The sequence below is a fragment of the Pleuronectes platessa genome, chromosome 12 (assembly GCF_947347685.1).
Source record: "Pleuronectes platessa chromosome 12, fPlePla1.1, whole genome shotgun sequence".
Lineage (NCBI taxonomy): Eukaryota > Metazoa > Chordata > Actinopteri > Pleuronectiformes > Pleuronectidae > Pleuronectes > Pleuronectes platessa.
In genome coordinates this window covers 1,757,845-1,778,849 of record NC_070637.1, presented here as the reverse complement: position 1 = coordinate 1,778,849, position 21,005 = coordinate 1,757,845, and the positions used below count along the sequence as shown (strand labels likewise).

Here is a 21,005-nt window from a genome sequence, read left to right as displayed (position 1 = left end):
GCTAGTATCGGGTGTCCGTGCTGACTGTGTGTGGAAGCTGGGGGGAAGCTAGCTGCCTCCGTGTAGCTTCAAGCTGTTGCAGCTGTTGAATTAGCAACGCAGTTTGGAAACAAGACCGGGGAACCGCTGCGCTAAGACACGATAACAAAAGCATTTTGACCCGCTGGGTGTCACTTTATTTCAGCAAAAACTGTCGCGTCATCAACATCCTTTTTCTGTTAGTTGCCATCGTTCACTGTGTGTGAGGAGCCGGGAGGACGTAAATAAACCAGCGTGGACTTCTTCTATATACCTCATGAGGTAGGATTCTCTAAGCTCGACTTCAGTTGCGCCATCTACTGTTCTGGCGGTGAATTGTTTCCACAACAAAAAGGCTCGTAGAACTATAAATCAAAAAGGGTCCGTCCGATCCGTCCGTCCGTCAGTCCGCAACGGACTCGGAGAAGCATACTGAGGCCTTTAGTTAGTTCGATTGTTTAGTAATTTGTGTTTTTATAATTTATTATGTTCATAATAAATGTTCTTCTTTCACAAATGTTCTGTCATTAATGTTGCATAAGTGAATTTTGCCAACCGTTACACTCCATAACCTTCACTGTTCATCTTTAATGGTAAAATATTGAGATTTCTAATTGAACTAGATATCTTTTCCCTTCTTTGAAGGGTGGTGCCCCGCGAGAACTTTAACCAACTAAAGTTATGATCTAATATTAATATTTTAAATATTAATGTTTTATATTTTATTTTGATAACCAAATTTTTGAGTGCCTAAAGGCACACCATTCTATGGTATCACTTTTTAAGCATTATTGCACAACAAGACTTTTATAACAAGATGAACAACTCTTGTGGCAGTTAAACGGGATCCGTTCAATGGTTACACTTGAAAACATGCGCTGCTGTACTCTTATGCAGCGGAGCCGACAGCTAGAAGCCAGTGTTCATAAACACAACTGACCCTCGTTTATTTTTTTTCCTCAAAATAAAATAATAATAATAATAATAATAATAATATAAAAAACAATCATGTTAAACAATAACTTAACCAAAAATATATAGTACCTAGGTTTTCTGTGAGCAGGACCGCTGAGTTAATTTGCCAGTCATCACTGATGTAGTGGCAGGTGATGGTGATGTAGCTCTCAGCTCTTAAAGCAGTCCAGCAGTCGGTGGTTAGAGCAACTCTTTCAGCTGTGCTCAATTCTTTTAACAGCTCCTGCTTCCGTTCTTCATAGTGCGTTTCTACCAGGCTAGTGATGGTACGTTGTGACGGAATGTGATGTGCCGGTTCCAATAAGTGTATCAGTTGTCAAAAACCTTCGCCCTCAACAATACTTAAGGGTAGCATATCCATCTCGATGAACTTGCAGATCCGTTGGGTAATTTTCTCTGCTCGTTGTGCATCGCAACTCCTCCATCTGAAATACTGGAGATACAAGAGGCTGGCAACAACAAAGTTATCTATGTGTATTTAATAAGGGGCTTTCTGCAGAAAGGATCAACACAGGGAGTCACAAGGAGCTCAGAGTGATGATGAAGAACAGTCAAAATCACAGATCTTATATAGCAGGACTTAGGGCTGTCCGTCTGAACCAATCCAGACAAGTTCCATAGGCGGGGGAAGGAGAGCAAACTAAACATAACAGCTGATTCACATGAGTTCCCTAAGGTGATAAGAAGACATACACTCCTTCCTTTGATTGGTAATTACGTCGCAAAGGGTCTCACTGTATTCATGTCATAAACAATTCTGACCATTAAATAGCTCAAGTCATAAAAGTCTCTTCACAAGGCTTCAAACATTTACTATCTAAATACAAAATAGTTTGTCAACCCTGCTTAGTTAATTTTCTACTACAACTTACACTACGCAACAGAACTTGCATTAGTTTTAACGATGAAAAAAGAATGTCATCGACGAAAATCTTAATGATCAATTAATCGATCGTCGATTAATTAGGCCCATCCCTAACATCTATGCAAAGAAAATTATGTCAAAATGAGGAATCATGCAATGCACATGTTGTGAAAAAATACATTTAAATTTTATAAAAGTAAGATATTACATTATAATGGTAAGTTTTAAATCCTCATTAATGGAGAAAATACTATAATTGTGGGTCTCTCTCCCAGCTTGCCGGAGATTCTCAGAGCCCTTGCTTTTAAGTGAGTCTGATGAATCTCAGTTTAGAGACAGCCCTAACCCTTGGCCCTACCCCTCCGTCCTAACAATAATTGGGACAGCCTATGCCAACAAAACGAAGGGGAAGGGCTAAGAGGTAAGGAGTAGGGGTGAAATAGGATCGGGCCTTACTGTTTGAGTTTGATAAATATAACACATAACACCTGCTGCACATCAGCGTCTTAAGGATTGCAGCAGTGGAAACGGTAGGACAGCAGCTGTTAGGCGATTCTGGAAACAAAGAGACAGATTTGAGAAGAAGACTGCATGAATCCTTGTTTTAACACCAATTGGTGAGTGGAATGAGGTAGGAAGCGGTTTAATTCCCTTTGCTACAGGTAGTGTGGGGTGGGAGTCACTTATTCACAGTGGTTGACTGTTCTATGTTTACATTGATAGTGAACAGCGTGTGATCATGTTCACTTGAATGAGCGTCAGCAGGATTACTGTTGATTAACTGTCAAGTTTCTCCATGTTGTAATTGTTTTGTTTAATGTTTATTCATGTATTTAATATGTATGCTATAAGGACTGGGGCTATTTGCCTTATTTGCCTTTGCCTTATTTGCTCCAGCCCCAGCACCATGGAGCGGACCATAGCACTCACGGTGCAGGAGAAATATTGTTTTTGTGGAGATTACTTTGCTGTGGAAAAGCATTTTTGAGGATATTAGGATGCTTAAAAAACTTAAACATTAATTTAGAGAGAGTCACCTTGTTTCCTCTAAGATCCATCTAGCAGTGTGGGCAGGCCGACTAGCTTAAACCTTGTTTTCAACAACCTGTCTTCATTTTTTTGTTGTATTTTACCTGATCCAGTTCATCCGGCACCAACAATTGTTCTGAGTGACTGCATGAACCAATTCTCTCCTGGAGATCAAGTCATCACTTTGAAGATGGATGGATCTTAAAAATAAAACACTGCACCTAATGGCTTTTTCAATTTAATTTGTTAATTTCATCACTTATGTGCTGTAATGTTTCTGAAAACATTAAGGGTTTTCCTGAGGAACACGAATTCGGTTTAAGCAGGTAGGATTCAAAATAATGAGTTTTAGTTTTCAAAAAAATACAACTGTAGATTTTTTACAAACTCTTAATGAAAGGTTCCTGATTATGGAATGCATGTATGGATGTATTTATGTATGTAGGGATGCATGTATTGACATATACCACATACATTACACATACATTTATTGACATACACCACATACATTCCTTTGACCTCTTTATTACACTCTGTAGAACAGTCAACACTTTGTACCACACATCCCAGCTCCCTGTTTCAATTCACACACACACAAAGTAGAACACCAACAGCAGATAATGGGCAGACTTTGGCCTAAAATCTCTCCCCCACAACACACTAAGGCAGCTGCGTTGAGACAGGAACATTATGACCTCTGGTAACCACGACAACGGAGTGCACGTACGATATCTTCATCACGCGACATTCCAAGAGGATGAGGCACTGCCCCGTCTAGATGCAGCGGCCTCCATCTAGTTTTGACCAATCCAAGAAGAACCCCTGTCACGCCCAATATATCAATATATAACCTATGTGCGCACTCTGTTTAAGTGCCTTTTTTCCTGTGCAGCCTCCTGCGTAGAACTAGAGACCCATGCATGTTCAATTGCTGGACGCCGCGTTTTCCTGACCTGTGACCTCTGAATAAACTTGCTTAATTTCAACTTCAACACGATTCCTCTCCTTTGATTTCCACCCGCAACACATGGATTTGATGGATGTATGGATGGATGGATGGATAGAGAGATAGAAGGGGTGAAACGGTACATGTATCCGAACCGAACATTTCCGGTACGTGCCTTCAGGTTCGGTACCCACATGTACCAAACGGATACAGTGAGTACACGTGCAGTACTTATTTGTGTGTTCCTCAAATACTGAGGGACAACTTTAGCTAAGGACCAGATGTGCTGTACCACGCGGTCATAGTGACAATAGACAAAAAAGAGTGTGAAGACCATCCTTCATCATTTAAGTCTCCTGTGTGGGAACGCTTCAGTTTCACAGTCACTGTAATGACGATGGACATAGACAAGTGGATCGTACAGAAGCCGACGTTGTGCAACTACCATCGAACATGTAGCTGGTAGCACATCGAACACGCCGATTCATTTGACAATACATCACCAGAGAGATATCCCAATAATATTGGGAATAACGCTAGCATTAGTGGGACAAGGAATAAATGAGTTCCGTGCAAACCCAGCTCCCCGGGGCATTAAAGCTGCCGCCTGAAAATAATTCAAACCGTGTCAAAGCAACAATGAGCGAACCAGGTGTTTTTATAGCAGCCAACATGCGACAGATCTCTGTTGCTGAGATTGCAGAGTTCAAACCATAGAGAGTATGTACAGCTTCAAACACACACTTCAAAGTAATTGAGCGCTGTTACAAAGTTCTCTCTCGTCCGCATTTCAGCTAGCGTCTCACACCAGCCCTATATAAACCTCTGTCCCTAGAGTGAGTGTTCTCCACAGCGGAGACATTGTTATTGCCAGCAGAGCATGAAACCCTCCCTGCAAACTATGTGGTGTTGAAAAAGAAAATACATATATTTAATAATGATAATCGTCCAATACAAAAACTGTGCAGTTTACATGCTGCACCTGAATGGTGCATTATTTTTTAAACAATTTTTATGTATTTATTTATAAGAGAGTTTATTTTGTTATTTTACTTTGTAAAAATTACTTAGACAGGGTTAACTGGGGTTGAATTAAAAGAAATAACAAATAAGTGTAAGCCGAGGTAAGTACCGAACCCTAACCCCCTAATAGACAGATAGATAGATAGATAAGTTATTGAACCCTGAGGGACTTTTAGTGTAAGATCCTCTTTTGGTTTTGTAAAGCACCCAATTGAACTTTGTCCTTGTGCAACCTGAAATTGTTGTTGCTTAAACTCATTGAATGATTTTTGGTTCTTGTGGAGGGGTGACGCATGGGCCAACAAATAAATAATTTTAATAACATGAAGTGATAAAGTGTGTGTGTGATCGTTCATTACTCATGTTAGATGGACAGGAAGGGGACATGTCTTCCATGGGGACAAAAGACAAGACACCTTGAGGTGAAGACATGCTTTAAGATAAGATAAGGTCAGGTTTATGGTAAATGGTAAATTATCCGTATTTATGTAAAGTTGTTCTAGTTTTGTTGACCACGCAAAGCGCTTTACGTATTGCCATTCACCTGTCCACATACACATTCAGTATTTATGTGCAGCACTTAACCATACAACACAAATACACTGTCGGCACAGCCATCGGGGAGGCAATTTGGGGGTCAATATCTTACGTGAGGACAATATAGCACGCGGTGTGGGGCAGATCGACCACCCCCATCTTAAGCATAAGGGCAGGCCAAAAGTAGTCATGGTTATAGTATGGTTATTATTACTCGCGTGCGATTCGGGACAGGGAGGAGATTGCTCGCTCAGCCACATAATGACAGTAGCAGTAAACAGCAGCGTCCGTGATGCTGTGCGTCAGGGCATCACCAGATTCTATTGTTAAGCTCCTTACCCTACGTCCTGCTCCGTATTCGATGCAGCTCCACCGGGCCCGGGTTTCCACCACGGAATCTGCGTTACCAGGCAGCGAACCGGAGTCCGAATCCTCCCCCTCCTCCAGCTCATCTTCCCCCTCCTCTCTCTCCTCCGTTTTCAGCCGCTTTGATGCCCTTCCGTAATCCCCTTCGTCATCCTGGCCGGCTCCTTCTACCGTCGACATGTTGGCGGGTGCGGTGGACCTGTTGGAAAACGGGACTGAAGCTGGTCAGGCTGATGCGTCCATGTCAAATGCAGTGCCTTCGTGTCTCTGTTTGACTGCACCTGTCCCCGTCCTTGCTGTCGTTCTCCCACACCACAGATTTTCTATGCAGAGGTGTGAGTGGATAAATCCCACCCCGTGCTGTCCTCTCATTGGTCATTGTGGTCCTTTACCTTTGAAGTATGGCGTTGGATTGGCCGGAGTGAATGTGCGCTCTGCAGAGGAGTGCGTAGAGAGGGGGAGCAGATAAAGGAATGGAGGGCTAGATAAAATCGGAGGAAACTCTTAAAATGTTGGGCATGGGGGAAAAAACAGACAATAACCGTTAATTATCAGTTATATTAACAGATAATTTACCTTGTTATCACATCACTATATTGTTAGGCCTTATTACAGACGCCCACCCTACTGAAAGATCACTGAACACAGTTCTAATTTAAAGTTCATAATGGTTACTGCAAGAGGCTAATGTATGAAAACCCATTTCCGCCACTGTGATGAAAAAATACAAATCCTGTATCTCATAATTATGAATTACTATCTCATTATTATGACTTGGTATCTCATTATTATGAGATAGTATCAGCATAAACAACACATGTCTGTGTCCAATATTTGTGAAGAACATAATGCAGAAAAGAGGCTTAGGTCTAATTTTGACATTGTGAAATTCATAAATAGATCCCTGTTAAAAGGGTTTTTAGTAATTTTTCCTTCCTCTTGTTGAGGGTTAAGGACAGAGGATGTCACACCATGTTAAAGCCCTATGAGAGAAATTGTGATTTGTGAATATGGGCTTTACAAATACAATTGATTGAATTTGATAGAGTACAAGAAGAACAATTCAAAGCTAGAGAAAATGTATTGCTATAAATGTGCAAAATCCATGCAAAATGCTAATTGCATACAGTGTTTTTTGCTGAGCTTCTCTGCATCACCCACATGGTACAAGTAACAAGCAAAGAAACGTACGATGCATACAGTCTGTGCCACTGGTACTGTAAGCGTTTTGCTCCTATGTGTCAGGTTCAGTAGAAGGTTAGCTCTGGAGAAGCTTTGGGCCTAAAAACTCTGAGTTGAGAAAATCTCAAGTTACCCCTATATCCACAATCCTGCTTTGTCGTACAGGCCCCTGGCCTGTTGAATGATAGAAAAGTAGAGGTATATACTGTATATACACACAGGCTAGCCTTCATAAACACTAAAGGGAAGGGAAGCTAACTAAATATAATTCACAAACTCAAAAATAAACCTAACCAGGACTAATGGCAAAACAGAAATTAAAACTATTTATAAATACTAGTAACCCCCAAATCCAAAGAAATGTCCTCATGCTGCTATCCTGAAATGTCTTTGAGTTAGAGTTCCCCTTCCAGCACTGGTAGTTGGTTCCTTCCGCTTCCTGCTTCTCAGCATAAAAAGCTTCCACAAAGGAAAACATGTGTGTTGGGCAACAGCCCAGTGAGCTGACCATGTGGTAGAGTCCACACAATGGGTTGTAAAAACTGAGGCCTGGAGGCCAGGCTGAAACCAGTTCCACCAGCTATCACATTACGATGGACCCTAAAAGTGATTCTCTGAGTGGGGAAGCAGACACATCAGCAGGTCAGGAGTCTCCCCCTTTTGTACTTAAAGTATCTGGATTCTGTGATTATTTGTGCATATGTATGTGAATACAGCTGGATTACTATAGCCCAGGGCTTGGCATTGTACGGCCCCCCGGCCACATCCGGCCCGTTGGCTGTCCGTGTCCGGCCCGCGCGAGGTTGATTGTAAATTACAAAGTAAACTTTTTTTTCTAATTTTACCTCATGCATGGACTTAAGCTGCAGTGCTTTTATTTTGAAGTGTTTTATACCGGTAATGACGCAGGACGTAGATCCAATACCAGTGCATCATTGAATCAAGTTACGAGCAGTCACAACTCACAAGACGACCCTAGCCCACGAAAATGTCTGCTCACGCTAAAAAAAGAAAGGTAGACACCGAATGCAGGGTTTTCAACAAAAATTGGACTTCTAAGTATTTATTTACTGAAGTCGGAGGTAAAGCCGTGTGTTTAGTTTGCGGAGAGCAGATCGCCGTGTTGAAGGATTTCAACTTGAGACTGCATTACGAGACGAAGCACGCGGAGAAATACAAAGGCTCGACTGATGCTGAAAAGGCCGGGACATCGGAAGCTTTACTAGCTAAGCTACAAAAGCAGCAAGGCTTCTTTACCAAGCTTCACACATCCAGGGATGCAGCAACCAAGACCAGCTTTGTGATATCTCACAAAATAGCTAAAAACAGCAAGCCATTCTCGGAGGGGGAGTTTGTCAAAGAGTGCTTGGTGGAGTCTGCAGCACTAATATGCCCGGAAAAAAAAGAAGCATTTGAGCAAGTCCCGCTATCCAGGCGAACCGTGACGAGAAGATTCGAGGACATTGCGGGGAATCTGGAACTTCAGCTGCAACGTGAAGTGGCAAGTTTTGACCTTTTCTCCTTGGCTTTGGACGAGAGCTGCGATGTCCGTGACACAGCCCAGCTACTCGTATTCGTACGTGGGATAAAGGAATTCAAGATTACGGAGGAGCTGGCAGCACTGCGGCCAATGAAAGGGACAACAACAGGGAGCAATCTATTCACGGAGTTAGATGCATGCATGAACACGCTGGGTCTGAAATGGGACAGACTGGCAGGTATCACAACAGACGGCTGTCCAAGTCTGACCGGGAAAAATGTCGGGCTTTTGAAACGTGTTAAGATAAAGTGACTGAAATCGACCCAGATCAGAAATTGGTATTTATACATTGTATAATACATCAGCATGTGTTGTGCAAGTCAGTGCTAAAGATGAACCATGTTATTGATGTTGTCACTAAAATAGTTAACTTCATTAGGGCACGAGAATTAAATCATAGACAGTTTGTTTCACTTTTGGAGGAGCATGAGACTGAACATGGTGACATAGGCTACCACACAGCTGTCAGATGGCTCAGCCTGGGAAAAATGCTAAAAAGAGTATGGGAGCTGAAAGCAGTGATTCAAGAGTCCTACGAAAAAAAAAGGCAAGGGCATCCCAGAGCTTTCAGATGAGGACTGGATGGCAGATTTTGCATTTGCTGTTGATGTGATTGCACTGATGAATGAGCTGAACACCAAACTGCAAGGCAAGGGCCTAATTGTTCATCAAATGCACAGCCTGGTGAAGGCTTTCATGAGAAAGATGCAGTTTCTTTCAAGCCAACTGGAGAACAACACTCTCAATCACATGCAAACCCTGAAAGAAGTCACACCATCAGCTGATCATCTTTGCAGGTACTCATCCATGCTAGGAGCACTGCATGGTGAGTTTTCAAGGCGATTTGAAGATCTCAGAATGATCGAGGATGAAATGCAGATGATTTCCTCTCCCTTTACCTGTAGTGTGGATAATGCACCCAGTGATGTTCAGCTGGAACTCACTGACCTACAGTCTGATGCAGTACTGGCAGAGCATTTTAAATCCGGATCACTGCTAGATTTTTACTCTTCGCTCAAGGAGGAGAACTTTCCAAACATAAGGAGACATGCTCAGAAGATGTTGGTTCTCTTTGGCTCCACCTACATATGTGAACAAACATTCTCAGTGATGAAGTTTGCAAAATCCAGGTATAGATCCTCTCTCACTGATGATCATCTGGCAGCTGTGCTTCGCATCTCCACCTCAGACATTCAACCAGACTTTGATGCACTTGTGAAAGCTCAACAGAGACTAGATTTCTCTCACTGAACTGAAAAAAATCTGACTAGAAATGCTGGCATGTAAAGGCACCAACTAGCATTGAACTGGGACACTTTCTTTGGAGGCCTTTTTTCTCAAAATTTTCACTGACAATCGTTAACATATGATGTATCTTGCTTGCTATTTGGAGTACAAAGACAATATTGCGGTGTCTTTAGAAAGCCATGAACCTCTTTCCAGCAGTATATGGAACTCAAAATGTGTTTTGGGGTGACTGTGCCTGAAAATTACACATTTAATGTGTCACAAATGGTAAAAAGTTCACATTTTGTTTGTTTTGGTGTTTCTGGATGATTATTTTGCAGAAATGGTTATCCTTCAGGGCTGAATTCAAGCCCAAGTCACACCCCTGGTGGGGTGTGGGGGAAATAATGTTTTTTGATTCATTGGCAGTGGGATCAAAATGTTTCTATTACTGTTTTTGTTTACCATTGTTTTGGGAAATTTTATTGAATAAATTACTTTTTGTAAGGCAACCTCGCTTTTTCATTGCTTAATCATAACATGCAGAACTCTTACCAGTCTTACCAGCTTGTCAAAACAATGCTATATACTGCTTTTATAAAGAAATATAATTAATATTATGCAGAATTGAGTTCGGCCCCCCACAATATTTTTTGTTTCTCATGTGGCCCCATGGAAAAAATAATTGCCCACCCCTGCTATAGCCTGTGCTCGAACTTAAAACCCTTCATTGTTTATGATATAATCATTAATATTAAATATTGAGATTATTAATATAACTTATATCACTTGAGACTGATATTTAAAGATTGACTTGTTGGTCCCTGTAAACAGGGTGGTGCCCTGCGACGATAAGTAATAACTATAGATTGCATTATTCTTAATTGATCATTTTATTCTTTTCATTAATTATTTAACTATTATTAATTGATAACCGTATCATTTCTAATTAAGTATTTTACTATTCTTAATTAATAGCTATAATTTTTAATTATTTTTAATAAATAATTTTATTTTAATGATCATATTTCATGATTATTAATAATTAGCCAACGTCAAATCTACTACTACTATTACACAACATGTGATAACTTTGTTTAATATTGCGATGAGGATATGACTTGCGATAAATATACACAAGCAGTCCCTTGCTACGGACCCAGAGACCACGGAAAGCTCCACAGCCGGGAGAAGGCGCACAGCCCGGCCACAGCCCAACTAAGGGGCAGCAACCAGAGAGCTATGCACATCTCCACTAAACTCACTTACAGTTTTAATTTGGGTCTTTTCATACATTTTGTGCTGTGAAAACATATACATTTTTACATTTTTTACATATTTTCTTGTTTCTCTGTCATTCGTGCTGAGCCAACTGCATCAAACCAATTGGAGCGCGCCGCCATCTCCTCCTCTTTTTGCTGAAGCTTTCAGTATCAAGACTTGTAAGACAGGTATTCAGGTACTTTACCTTCTGAATCCATGCATTTTTCACTCATGCAAATATTTCACAATAAAAATAAACAAATGAATGGATTCATTCAACAGAAACACTGGATATGAGAGTCTACATTCATTAATAAATAAATACTTAAATTAAACATGACGTTTAAGTTTCTACAAATTATAGCGTCTAGGGAAGTCTTTGATTTGTTGTCTTTTATTTTGCAGTAAAAAGTCTCAATGTATGTGTCAGAAAACTAAGATGGTATTTTAAAGTTTGTTTTATACTTTATGAAATACCTGAATAAATGTTAAATAATGTTCCTTTGTTACTCTGTTAGCGTTTGTATATTGTTTCAACTTCTGGTCTCCTTGATGCATCAAGTCTACATTAAAATCTTTTGCATAAGACATCAGCTGCTGCCTGAGTTCTCCTTTCACCACCTACTTTGACTAGAACCTAAAAAATATGCGGAGTTTGATGCATTCTCCAATGTTTAAACCCATTCTTTAATAATAAGGCTGATTACAGACCTTCAAGTATGTCAATCAATCGATCAAATTGTATTTGTTTAGCCCATATTCACAAATCACAATTTGTCTCACAGGGCTTTATCAAGGTGTGAAATTCTCTGCCCTTAAACCTCTACAAGAGGAGGGAAAACTACTACTACTAAGAACCAGAAACTACAAGAGAAGAGACGGTATTTACAGGGTATTAGCCAAATGCACAGAGAGGTTGGAGGTATCAGTCTTCTGTGAATCAGAGCTCATACCTTTCTGCATGCAATTCAGCTTTACAGAGTTTATTGATGCTGACTGTGAAGACTGTCTCACACTCTGCTCCCTGCAGTCACATGTGGAATGTTAGTAGGCCACACTCAGCCACTGTTTTATGATTTTGATCTCTCTTATATGGCTCCGGGGCTGTGAGGCTGACAACTTCGATCACACTTTATAAAATCCAAGCCGTTAAAAGCCTCCTTGAGTGATGGCTGATGGGTTACCATAGCAACACAGCATCTCGCTGTAAGGATGTTGAATACACATAGGTAAAGACCCAGAGAGCTATGTTACAACAATAATAATGTGAAGAGCCTCAGTCTGACTGTTCTCTAGTTTTTACTGCTGAACAATTAGTACAGATGGACTAAAATAATTAAATAAACAGGGACCAATATGACACATTATAACAAACAACAACGACTCGCATGAGTGAGTTAGCTCTTTTTTATTTTTTAGAGTAATGAAAGGATGTAATGTATCATCATATCTTCAGGTTGGTCAAGTGTACTATGAGCATCTAATACAGTTTATACAGGATTAATTCATGTTTTTCCTGTAAAGACAATTGGAGCATTAGCAGTCCTCTGCCCATAGAGGTCTGAGGGTCAGATCAGGCAGTGGTGAAGGTGAAGTGAGTGACATGTCGGTACTCCTCACCAGGATTCAGGAGACAATCAGGAAATGAAGCCTGAAGAAAGAAAGAAAGAAAGAAAGAAAGAAAGAAAGAAAGAAAGACACATACATTATGTTCCATTAATTAATGGATTTCACATAGCTAACATGCCTCAAATGGCTTTATAATCTGTACAACATATATCTCCAATCTCCAAATAGCATCATATGATACAAACACATACAACATTTTAGAAAAACAAACACCATAAAATACATAAATACATTAAATATAAATATACAGTGGTGGCCAAAATTATTAGAACACTAGAGGTTTCAGTTGTTTTTGTTGAATTGGCCATTAAAATACCCATTAAACAAATGAAATATCTACAAAGTCATCAATTATGCTCTATAAACCATAGAATAAAGCCATCATAAGGAGATTTAGGTCATTTTCCCTGCAAAAAACAAGCTAGGCCTATTTCAGTGTCAATGTTTAGACGTACATGATGTCACCAATTCACACCAGAACCGAAAGGGGAGAGGTAGAAAAAAGAAACTTTGTGACAGACAAGTGAAGCATCTCAAAATTCTCAGTCTTAAGGATCGAAGAAAGACCTCAAGAGAACTGCGTGATGAGATAGACACCACAATGACTAATGGTGCAACAGTATCTTCAAGAACTGTGCGACGGAAACTGGGAGAAGAAGGACTTGTTGGCAGAATAGCAGCATCAAAACATTACTGAGAGAGAAAAATAGAGTGAAATGCCTGAAATTTGCAAAAGAACATAAGAAATGGACAAAGGAAGATTGGTATAAAGTGTTGTGGACGGATGAGTCAAAGTTTGAAATTTTGGCGACAAGCGAAGAGTGTATGTTAGACGGAGGGTAGGGAAAAGATATAAAAATGAGTGTCTCTTGCCAACAGTTAAATACGGAGGGGGTAGTATTATGGAGTGGGGTGCCATTTCAGCCTCAGGAACAGGTGTCTTAGTGAAAATTGATGGCTCAATGGATAAGAAAGTATACCACAACATTCTGGTGAGGCAAGGAGTACCATCTGGGAGTCGTCTTATTGGGCCTGGATTTACTTTCAAAGAGGACAATGACCCTAAACATTCTTCTAACTATTGCCGGAACTACCTGCGACAGAAGGAATCTGCTGGAACATTGAAAATGGTGGACTGGCCCCCTCAAAGTCCGGACCTGAACCCCATCAAGCAAATTTTGGGCGAGTTGGAAAATAAACTGGACAGATCTATTGTACATTCAAAGGAAAGCCTTTGGCTTGAGTTGCAGAAGGCATGGGATAAAATTAGTTATTAAATTAAATTAAAGTTCTCAGGAAATATATTGACAATATGCCAAAGAGATGTGCTGCTGTAATTGCTGCAAAAGGTGGACATACCAAATATTAAAGTTAAAAGTGGATAAAAACAGTAGGACTCACTTCATCTGTTATTTGTTTTTGCACAGAGCAACCATCTGCATGTTTCATGAACATTATGAAATTAAATCATGTTTTGGAGGCAAATTTTTTTTCAATTTAGTCAGATCCTAAAGGTGTTCTAATAATTGTGGCCACCACTGTATATAAGCTTTATTTACTTCCATGCTCATTGTAGAGCTTTCAAACATATCCCACAGATCATACCAAACAACTTTGTATCATATTCCATAATCGTCATACCTGGTTGACAGAATCAGGCCAATTCTGTGTCTCCAGACAGAAGGAGCTGTGCTTCCCATATCTAGCCCCACCCTTTCCTGTCATAGAGCCATCCAAGAAGTTGGCAGTGTAGAATTGGACACCAGGCTGGCTAGTAGATACCTCCAGGACACGCCCGCTGGCCGGGTGATGCACTCTGCAGTGAAGAAAAAAGTTTTCCTACCAGACTTTACGAAAGACATGGGCTTGTGTGTGACTGTGTGTAGTGTTTAAGTTTGTGTCTGTGAGAAAAGGCAGTGAACCTGGCAGCATATCTCTCAGCATAGGTGTCTCCAGGAAATGAAAGACAGAAGTTGTGGTCGAAACCTGAACCTGGAACTTCCTTCAGCCGAGGTCCAATCAGAACAGGCTCTATGAGGTCAAAGGGCGTGCCCGCCACTGCTCTGATCTCTCCTGTGGAGACATGAGGTTATAGATTGGTAATGAGGGTCATATCGTACAAAATGTGAACAGAGTACCTAACAGAGCCAATGGTTAAGGGGAATTCAAATTCAAATTCTTTCAAAAGCCCAGGCTTGAAGAAATGCGATACAGCATGCTATTGTCACAACAAGTAAATAAAAGCACAAACTGGTAACTAAAGTCAAAAAGTAGTGAAAACTATCCTCTCTATCCTATCCTTTCCCTCTAAAATGAGGGAATTCACAGAACTAAGAAGATATTTTAGAAGTGATCTGATTTTGTGCATGATTTTTGGTCTTTGTTAACTTAACTGAGGGTTTGTTTATTCTGAGGGTCAGAGATCCAGATCAGATATCAGATGTTAGAGATGCAGTTTAAATCTCAACATAGACTGGAAAAAATGTAGCTGGGGAAGTGAATAAACAACACTACTGCACGGCTGTAGATAGAGCAAGACACCCTAACGCAGAAATGTACTTCTTTGTAAAGTGCCCTAAGTGCATTAGGTTTGGGTTATGGTAAGGGTTAGGTATTTATTTGTGATCGTAAGGTTGAGGCAGGGGCTCTGCAACCCCCAGCTCTGGACCCACATGCAGCTCTTCAGCCCCTCTGCAGTGGCTCCCTGTACTACGGTGGCCCTGAGAGCTCAACGAACAGCAACTTAAGAAAACACATGCAAGTTGACAAAACACAAGCAAAGTAAGAAAACATCTTCATCAATTTCACAACACAACACAATACATTACAGAAACGCGCAGCAAATAGACAAACGCCCTGCAAATAGACAAACGTGCTGCAAATATAAAAACTCACAATAATTAAATAATTCCAATATAATTATACTGGTAGACCATTAGTACAGAAACATTTTTCATTGTGAGAACCAAAGTGGTCATGTGAAATTATTGATTATACTGTAATTTCACATTATGACATTTCAGAGAAAATGTTAAATGTAGCGATGCTTGTGAGCTTATTCAGGCAGCCGAATTGAATTGCTCTAATCATGTGACAAGCCTCAATTTCAACAATCCTCTATCATAGACATCATCCCAATTTGTCGGTCTATTTAAGCTGCATATATTCCCCATATATCCCTTGCTTATCAATGTCAGTATCCCTGCTTTTCGATTCATCATCCCATCGTAGTTAATCATGTATTCTTTATCTTACTTCCTGCTCTGCAGATCACTATGCCTCTTGCAATATCTGATTATGAGTCAGTCTGGGTCCTCAGGAGAAGAAGTCTGCTTTTTCCCCAAACTGAGGCTTGAGGTTCACGCCGAGTATGAATCAGAAGTCCAGAATCTTTGTGTAGCTGCCGCAAACCACCTGCTGGCAGCATTGGCCTGTCTACCACATTCTGCAAGAGCTGTTCGCCCGAACAATTTCCGTTCTATCAGGACTCAACCACGAGGAAGATTTAGATTACCTCCTGGCTCAAGAAAACTCCCCAGATGCAGTACCTTGTAAATTAAAGCCTGGAATCCCAACATCATTCATCCCAAAGGTAAAGTTGCAGCAAAGAAGCCAGAATTCAATCTTTACAATATAACAGAATCTCTGGGAAGGCTGTGGCAAAGGTGGGTATACAGTGCCTTGCATAAGTATTCACCCCCCTTGGACTTTTTCCCATTATGTACTGTTACTAACTGGAATTCAAATAGACTTAAATAAACTTTTTCCCGTTTGATCAACAAAACATGCATAGTACTTTGGAGGTGCAAAATAAATTTTGCACAAAAAAGTTGACATCTGTTGGGTGCATAAGTATTCACCCCCCTGTGTCAATACTTGGTAGAACCCCCTTTTGCTGCAATTACAGCTGCAAGTCTTTTGGGGTATGTCTCTACCAGCTTTGCACATCTAGAGATGGAAAGGTTTGTCCATTCTTCTTGGCAAAAAAGATGAAGCTCAGTCAGATTGGATGGAGACCGTCTGTGAACCGCAATCTTCAAGTCTTGCCATAGATTCTCTATTGGATTGAGGTCTGGGCTTTGACTGGGCCATTTTAAGACATTAACATTCTTTAATCCAAACCATTCCTTTGTAGCTCTGGCTGTATGTTTAGGGTCATTGTCCTGCTGGAAGATGAACCTCCGCCCCAGTCTCAAGTCTTTTGCAGACTGCATCAGATTTTCTTCAAGGATTTCCCTGTATTTGGCTCCATCCATCTTTCCCTCTATTCTGACCAGTTTCCCTGTACCTGCTGAAGAGAAGCATCCCCACAGCATGATGCTACCACCACCATGTTTCACTGTTGGGATGGTGTGCTCAGGGTGATGGGCAGTGTTGGGTTTTCGCCACACATAGCGTTTTGCATTGAGGCCAAAAAGTTCAATTTTGGTCTCATCTGACCAGAGCACCTTCTTCCACATGTTTGCTGTGTCTCCCACATGGCTTCTGGCAAACTCCAAATGGGATTTTTTATGGATCCCTTTCAACAATGGCTTTCTTCTTGCCACTCTTCCATAAAGGCCAGATTTGTGGAGTAGACGACTAATAGTTGTCCTGTGGACAGATTCTCCCACCTCAGCTGTGGATCTCTGCAACTCCTCCAGAGTAACCATGGGCCTCCTGGTTGCTTCTCTGATTAATTTTCTCCTTGTCCGACTCTTCAGTTTGGGTGGACGGCCTCCTCTTGGTAGGTTTGCGGTTGTGCCATATTCTTTCCATTTTCTTATGATGGATTTTATGGTGCTCAGAGAGATGTTCAAAGCTCTGGATATTGTTTTATAACCTAACCCTGCTTCATATTTCTCCACAACTTTATCCCTGACCTGTTTGGTGAGCTCCTTGGTCTTCATGATGCTGTTTGTTCAGTAATGATCTCCAACAAACTCTGAGTCCGTCACAGAACAGGTGTATTTATACTGAGATTAAATTGCAGACAGGTGGACCCTATTTACTAATTATGTGATTGGTCGCACCAGATCTTTGTTAGGGGTTTCACAGAAAGGGGGGGAATACATATGCACTCAACACTTTTCAGATTTTTATTTGTAAATAATTGTGAAATCCATGTAATATTTCCCCCCACTTCCAAATGATGCACTATTTTGTGTTGGTCCATTACATAAACTCACGATGAAATACATTTTAATCTGTGGTTATACCATGACAAAATGTAGAAAAGTCCAAAGGGGGTGAATACTTATGCAAGGCACTGTAGATGTCAGAATCCCAGCCAGAGGGTGGGGGGTTCAACCAAAAAATCCCCATATTGCATGCAAAAGTGTCCTTGGGCAAGATACTGAACCCAAAAATTACAGCTTCTGAGAGGGAAAGTGCAGCACATAGATGCACTATATGTGTGTATGTGAATGGCAATAAACTTTACTGTAAACCGCTTTGAGTGGTTATCAAGACCACTAGAAAAGCGCAATATAAATTAATATTTATTTTTTTCAATTTACCATTTACTCTTCTGCACATGTTGTAAACAACAGCAGACCATCAACTGCAACTGTTGAGCTGGTTCAAGCTTGAGCATTTTCAGCTTGATGGCGGTCTGAGCGGCTGCATATTTGTAAAGCATGAGTGTTAAGTTTGTCAAGTTCCTCAAAGTTAGGACTTCGGAAATTTTACCTATACTACATGGATCATTTTGACTGTCTAACCATGCCAAAACAACAACAAAAAGGCAGAAACTCTGATATGAGGATCATGACTATGAAATGGATGTTGAATCTATGGAAAGTGACGGTGAAAAAAGGAAGTCTCTATGCGACATATGACACCCCCCCTCCCCACTCCGTCCAAAGTATCTCATGATCAATAATTATCCAATCTAAATGATTTTCTCACAGTTTGCAAAAATAGTCTGATGACTTACAAGAAAGCACTATGAAATGCCAGACCCTCCTATTATTCACCACTCTTGTGGTTCCTAGAGTATGTAAGGGTAGAATGGGAGGTAGAACCTTCATCTACCAGGCACCTTTCCTGTGGAACCAGCTCCCACCCTGGGTTGTTGTTTCATAAACAGCAGTGTCTTTTTGTTGTTGGATTTAGGATTATTATATTCTGAAATGGTAAAATATGTTTCAAATGTGTTGATTGCTAGTGCTCCACATACAGTTCATTCTGTAATATACCTTATTCTGAACCAAGAGAGCAGAACTAGATTTTAAAAAGATTGTTGGAAATTTAATGGAGACCTTTTAAGTGTCGAGGGATATGCTAAAACTGTCAAAGAGTTAATATGGAAAAATGTTAATGATAGGAACACAAGTAGTTGTAATATATGGGACTACAGTGGAAACCGGCTCTAGTGATCAACCGTTTACATGGATAAAAAAGCATGGGACAGAATCGTTCCTATACAAATGCTGTTAAAATAATCTGGTTACAGTGATCGAGTAGTCAATCAATCAATCAAATTTTATTTGTATAGCCCGTATTCACAAATTACAATTCATCTCATAGGGCTTTAACAGGATGTGACATCCTCTGTCCTTAACCCTCAGCAAGAGTAAGGAAAAACTACTAAAAACCCTTTTAACAGGGTAAAAATACGTAGAAACCTCAGAGAGAGCCACATGTGAGGGATCCCTCTCCCAGGACGGACAGAAGTGCAATAGATGCCACGTGCAGGAAAACATCATCAAGATTAAAGTCTTCAAGATTAAAGATTGAAGTTTCTAGCAGCATTTGATGAGGGTAAACATCCCGAAGGACAACCCCAACATGACATGCCAAGCAGTCCCGCTGCAATCACAGTCCATGGTCAGCAACCATCCAGACCACGATCCACCATCCAGACCAGACGCCACTCCAGTCCTCAGTCACCATCCACCGCCGCCCACCAGGACCCATCAAGAGCCACCACCGCGGTCCTGGTCCACCGCCTGTGCCCAATGCCAACGCGACACAGGGTCCGCCACCAGCACCATGATCAGCCCACATAACTCAGAATCCGCCACACTGGATCCAACACTGCGACCCCCGATGCGCGATCCACAAACCGCAATCCATGGTGCGGCCACAGAGGCCCTGGATCTGCGGGCGATAAAGCAAAGGGATTCCGGGGAAAGGGGATAGGGATGGAGAAGAGGAAGGATAAGCTGGAAAGAGAAGCTCCGTGTGTCATAAAATAGAAAAAGTTAAGTTCTTCCGCACTAATTAGCTCTAACTATAAGCTTTATCAAAAAGGAAGGTTTTGAGCCTACTCTTAAATGAAAAGATGGTATCTGCCTCCCGAACTGAAAGTGGTAGATGATTCCACAGCCGAGGGGCTTGATGGCTGAAAGCTCTGGCTCCTACTCTACTTTTAGAGACGACAAGTAGGCTTGAATTCTGGGAGCGGAGTGCTCTAGTGGGTTTATAAGGTACTAACAGCTCTTTAAGGTAAAAAGGCGCTATATTATTAAGGGCCTTGAAGGTGAGGAGAAGAATTTTAAATTCTATTCTAGATTTAACTGGAAGCCAGTGTAGCGCCTTCAACACCATCCAGCCCAGACTGCTGAAGGCCAAACTGGAGGGCACGCAGGTGAGTGCTCCCCTCATCAACTGGGTCGATGACTATCTGACGGGCAGACCGCAGTTTGTGAGATTACAGAACTGTGTGTCTGATCGTCTGATCAGTAACATCGGGGCCCCCCTTCCTCTTCACCTCATACACTGCTGACTTTAAGCACTGCACTGAGACGTGTCATCTGCAGAAGTTCTCTGATGACACGGCCATTGTGGGGTGTGTTGAGGGCGGGAGGGAGGCTGAGTACAGGGACCTGGTTGACCGCTTTCTGAAGTGGTGTGGGGAGAACCGCATGCAGCTCAACGTGAAGAAGACGAGGGAGATGGTGGTGGACTTCAGGAGGAACAAGCCCCTGCCCTCTCCTGTCTGCATCGGTGGGACGGATGTGGAGGTGGTCCCTGCTTACAAGTACCTGGGTGTCACACTGGACAATAAACTAGACTGGTCCACCAATACAGAGGCCGTCTACAACAAGGGCCTGAGCCGGCTTTATTTCCTGAGGAGGCTCAGGTCCTTCAATGTCTGCAATAAGATGCTGCAGATTTTCTACAAGTCTGTTGTGGCGAGCACCATCTTCTTTGCTGTGGTGTCCTGGGGTGCGGGCATCAAGGCAAAGGACGCCAACAGACTGAGAAAACTCCTTAGGAAGGCAGAGTCTGTGGTTGGCTCTAAGCTTGTCACCCTGGAGGAGGTGGTGGAGGACAGGATGCTGGCAAAACTGCTGGCAATCATGGACAATCCCTCTCACCCCCTCCACAAAACACTGGACAAGCTAAGGAGCATCTTCAGCCACAGACTCATTCAACCCCGCTGCTCTAAGGAACGATACAGGAAATCGTTCCTCCCA

At 41.5% G+C, this 21,005-nt stretch overlaps 2 protein-coding genes and 1 long non-coding RNA gene across 3 annotated transcripts in view; 1 reads left to right on the top strand and 2 right to left on the bottom strand.

Moving 5' to 3' along the window:
• The window catches only part of LOC128453481 (heterogeneous nuclear ribonucleoprotein L-like), a 52,661-nt gene extending 46,619 nt beyond the window's left edge, over positions 1-6,042 (bottom strand). The window contains exon 1 of the mRNA XM_053436404.1: positions 5,733-6,042. Coding sequence (XP_053292379.1) covers positions 5,733-5,939 — 207 coding nt within the window. The 5' untranslated portion in view covers positions 5,940-6,042. The remainder of the gene's footprint in view (positions 1-5,732) is intronic.
• A 1,393-nt stretch (positions 6,043-7,435) lies between these two features.
• The window catches only part of LOC128453662 (uncharacterized), a 19,199-nt gene continuing 5,629 nt past the window's right edge, over positions 7,436-21,005 (top strand). The window contains exon 1 of the long non-coding RNA XR_008341531.1: positions 7,436-7,583. This is a non-coding gene — a long non-coding RNA (uncharacterized LOC128453662). The remainder of the gene's footprint in view (positions 7,584-21,005) is intronic.
• Positions 12,364-21,005, bottom strand: part of galm (galactose mutarotase) — a 23,722-nt gene continuing 15,080 nt past the window's right edge. The window contains exons 7-9 of the mRNA XM_053436676.1: positions 14,523-14,673; positions 14,242-14,416; positions 12,364-12,622 (exon numbers count right to left, since the gene is read on the bottom strand). Of these exons, the coding sequence (XP_053292651.1) occupies positions 12,545-12,622; positions 14,242-14,416; positions 14,523-14,673 (404 nt within the window). The 3' untranslated portion in view covers positions 12,364-12,544. The remainder of the gene's footprint in view (positions 12,623-14,241; positions 14,417-14,522; positions 14,674-21,005) is intronic.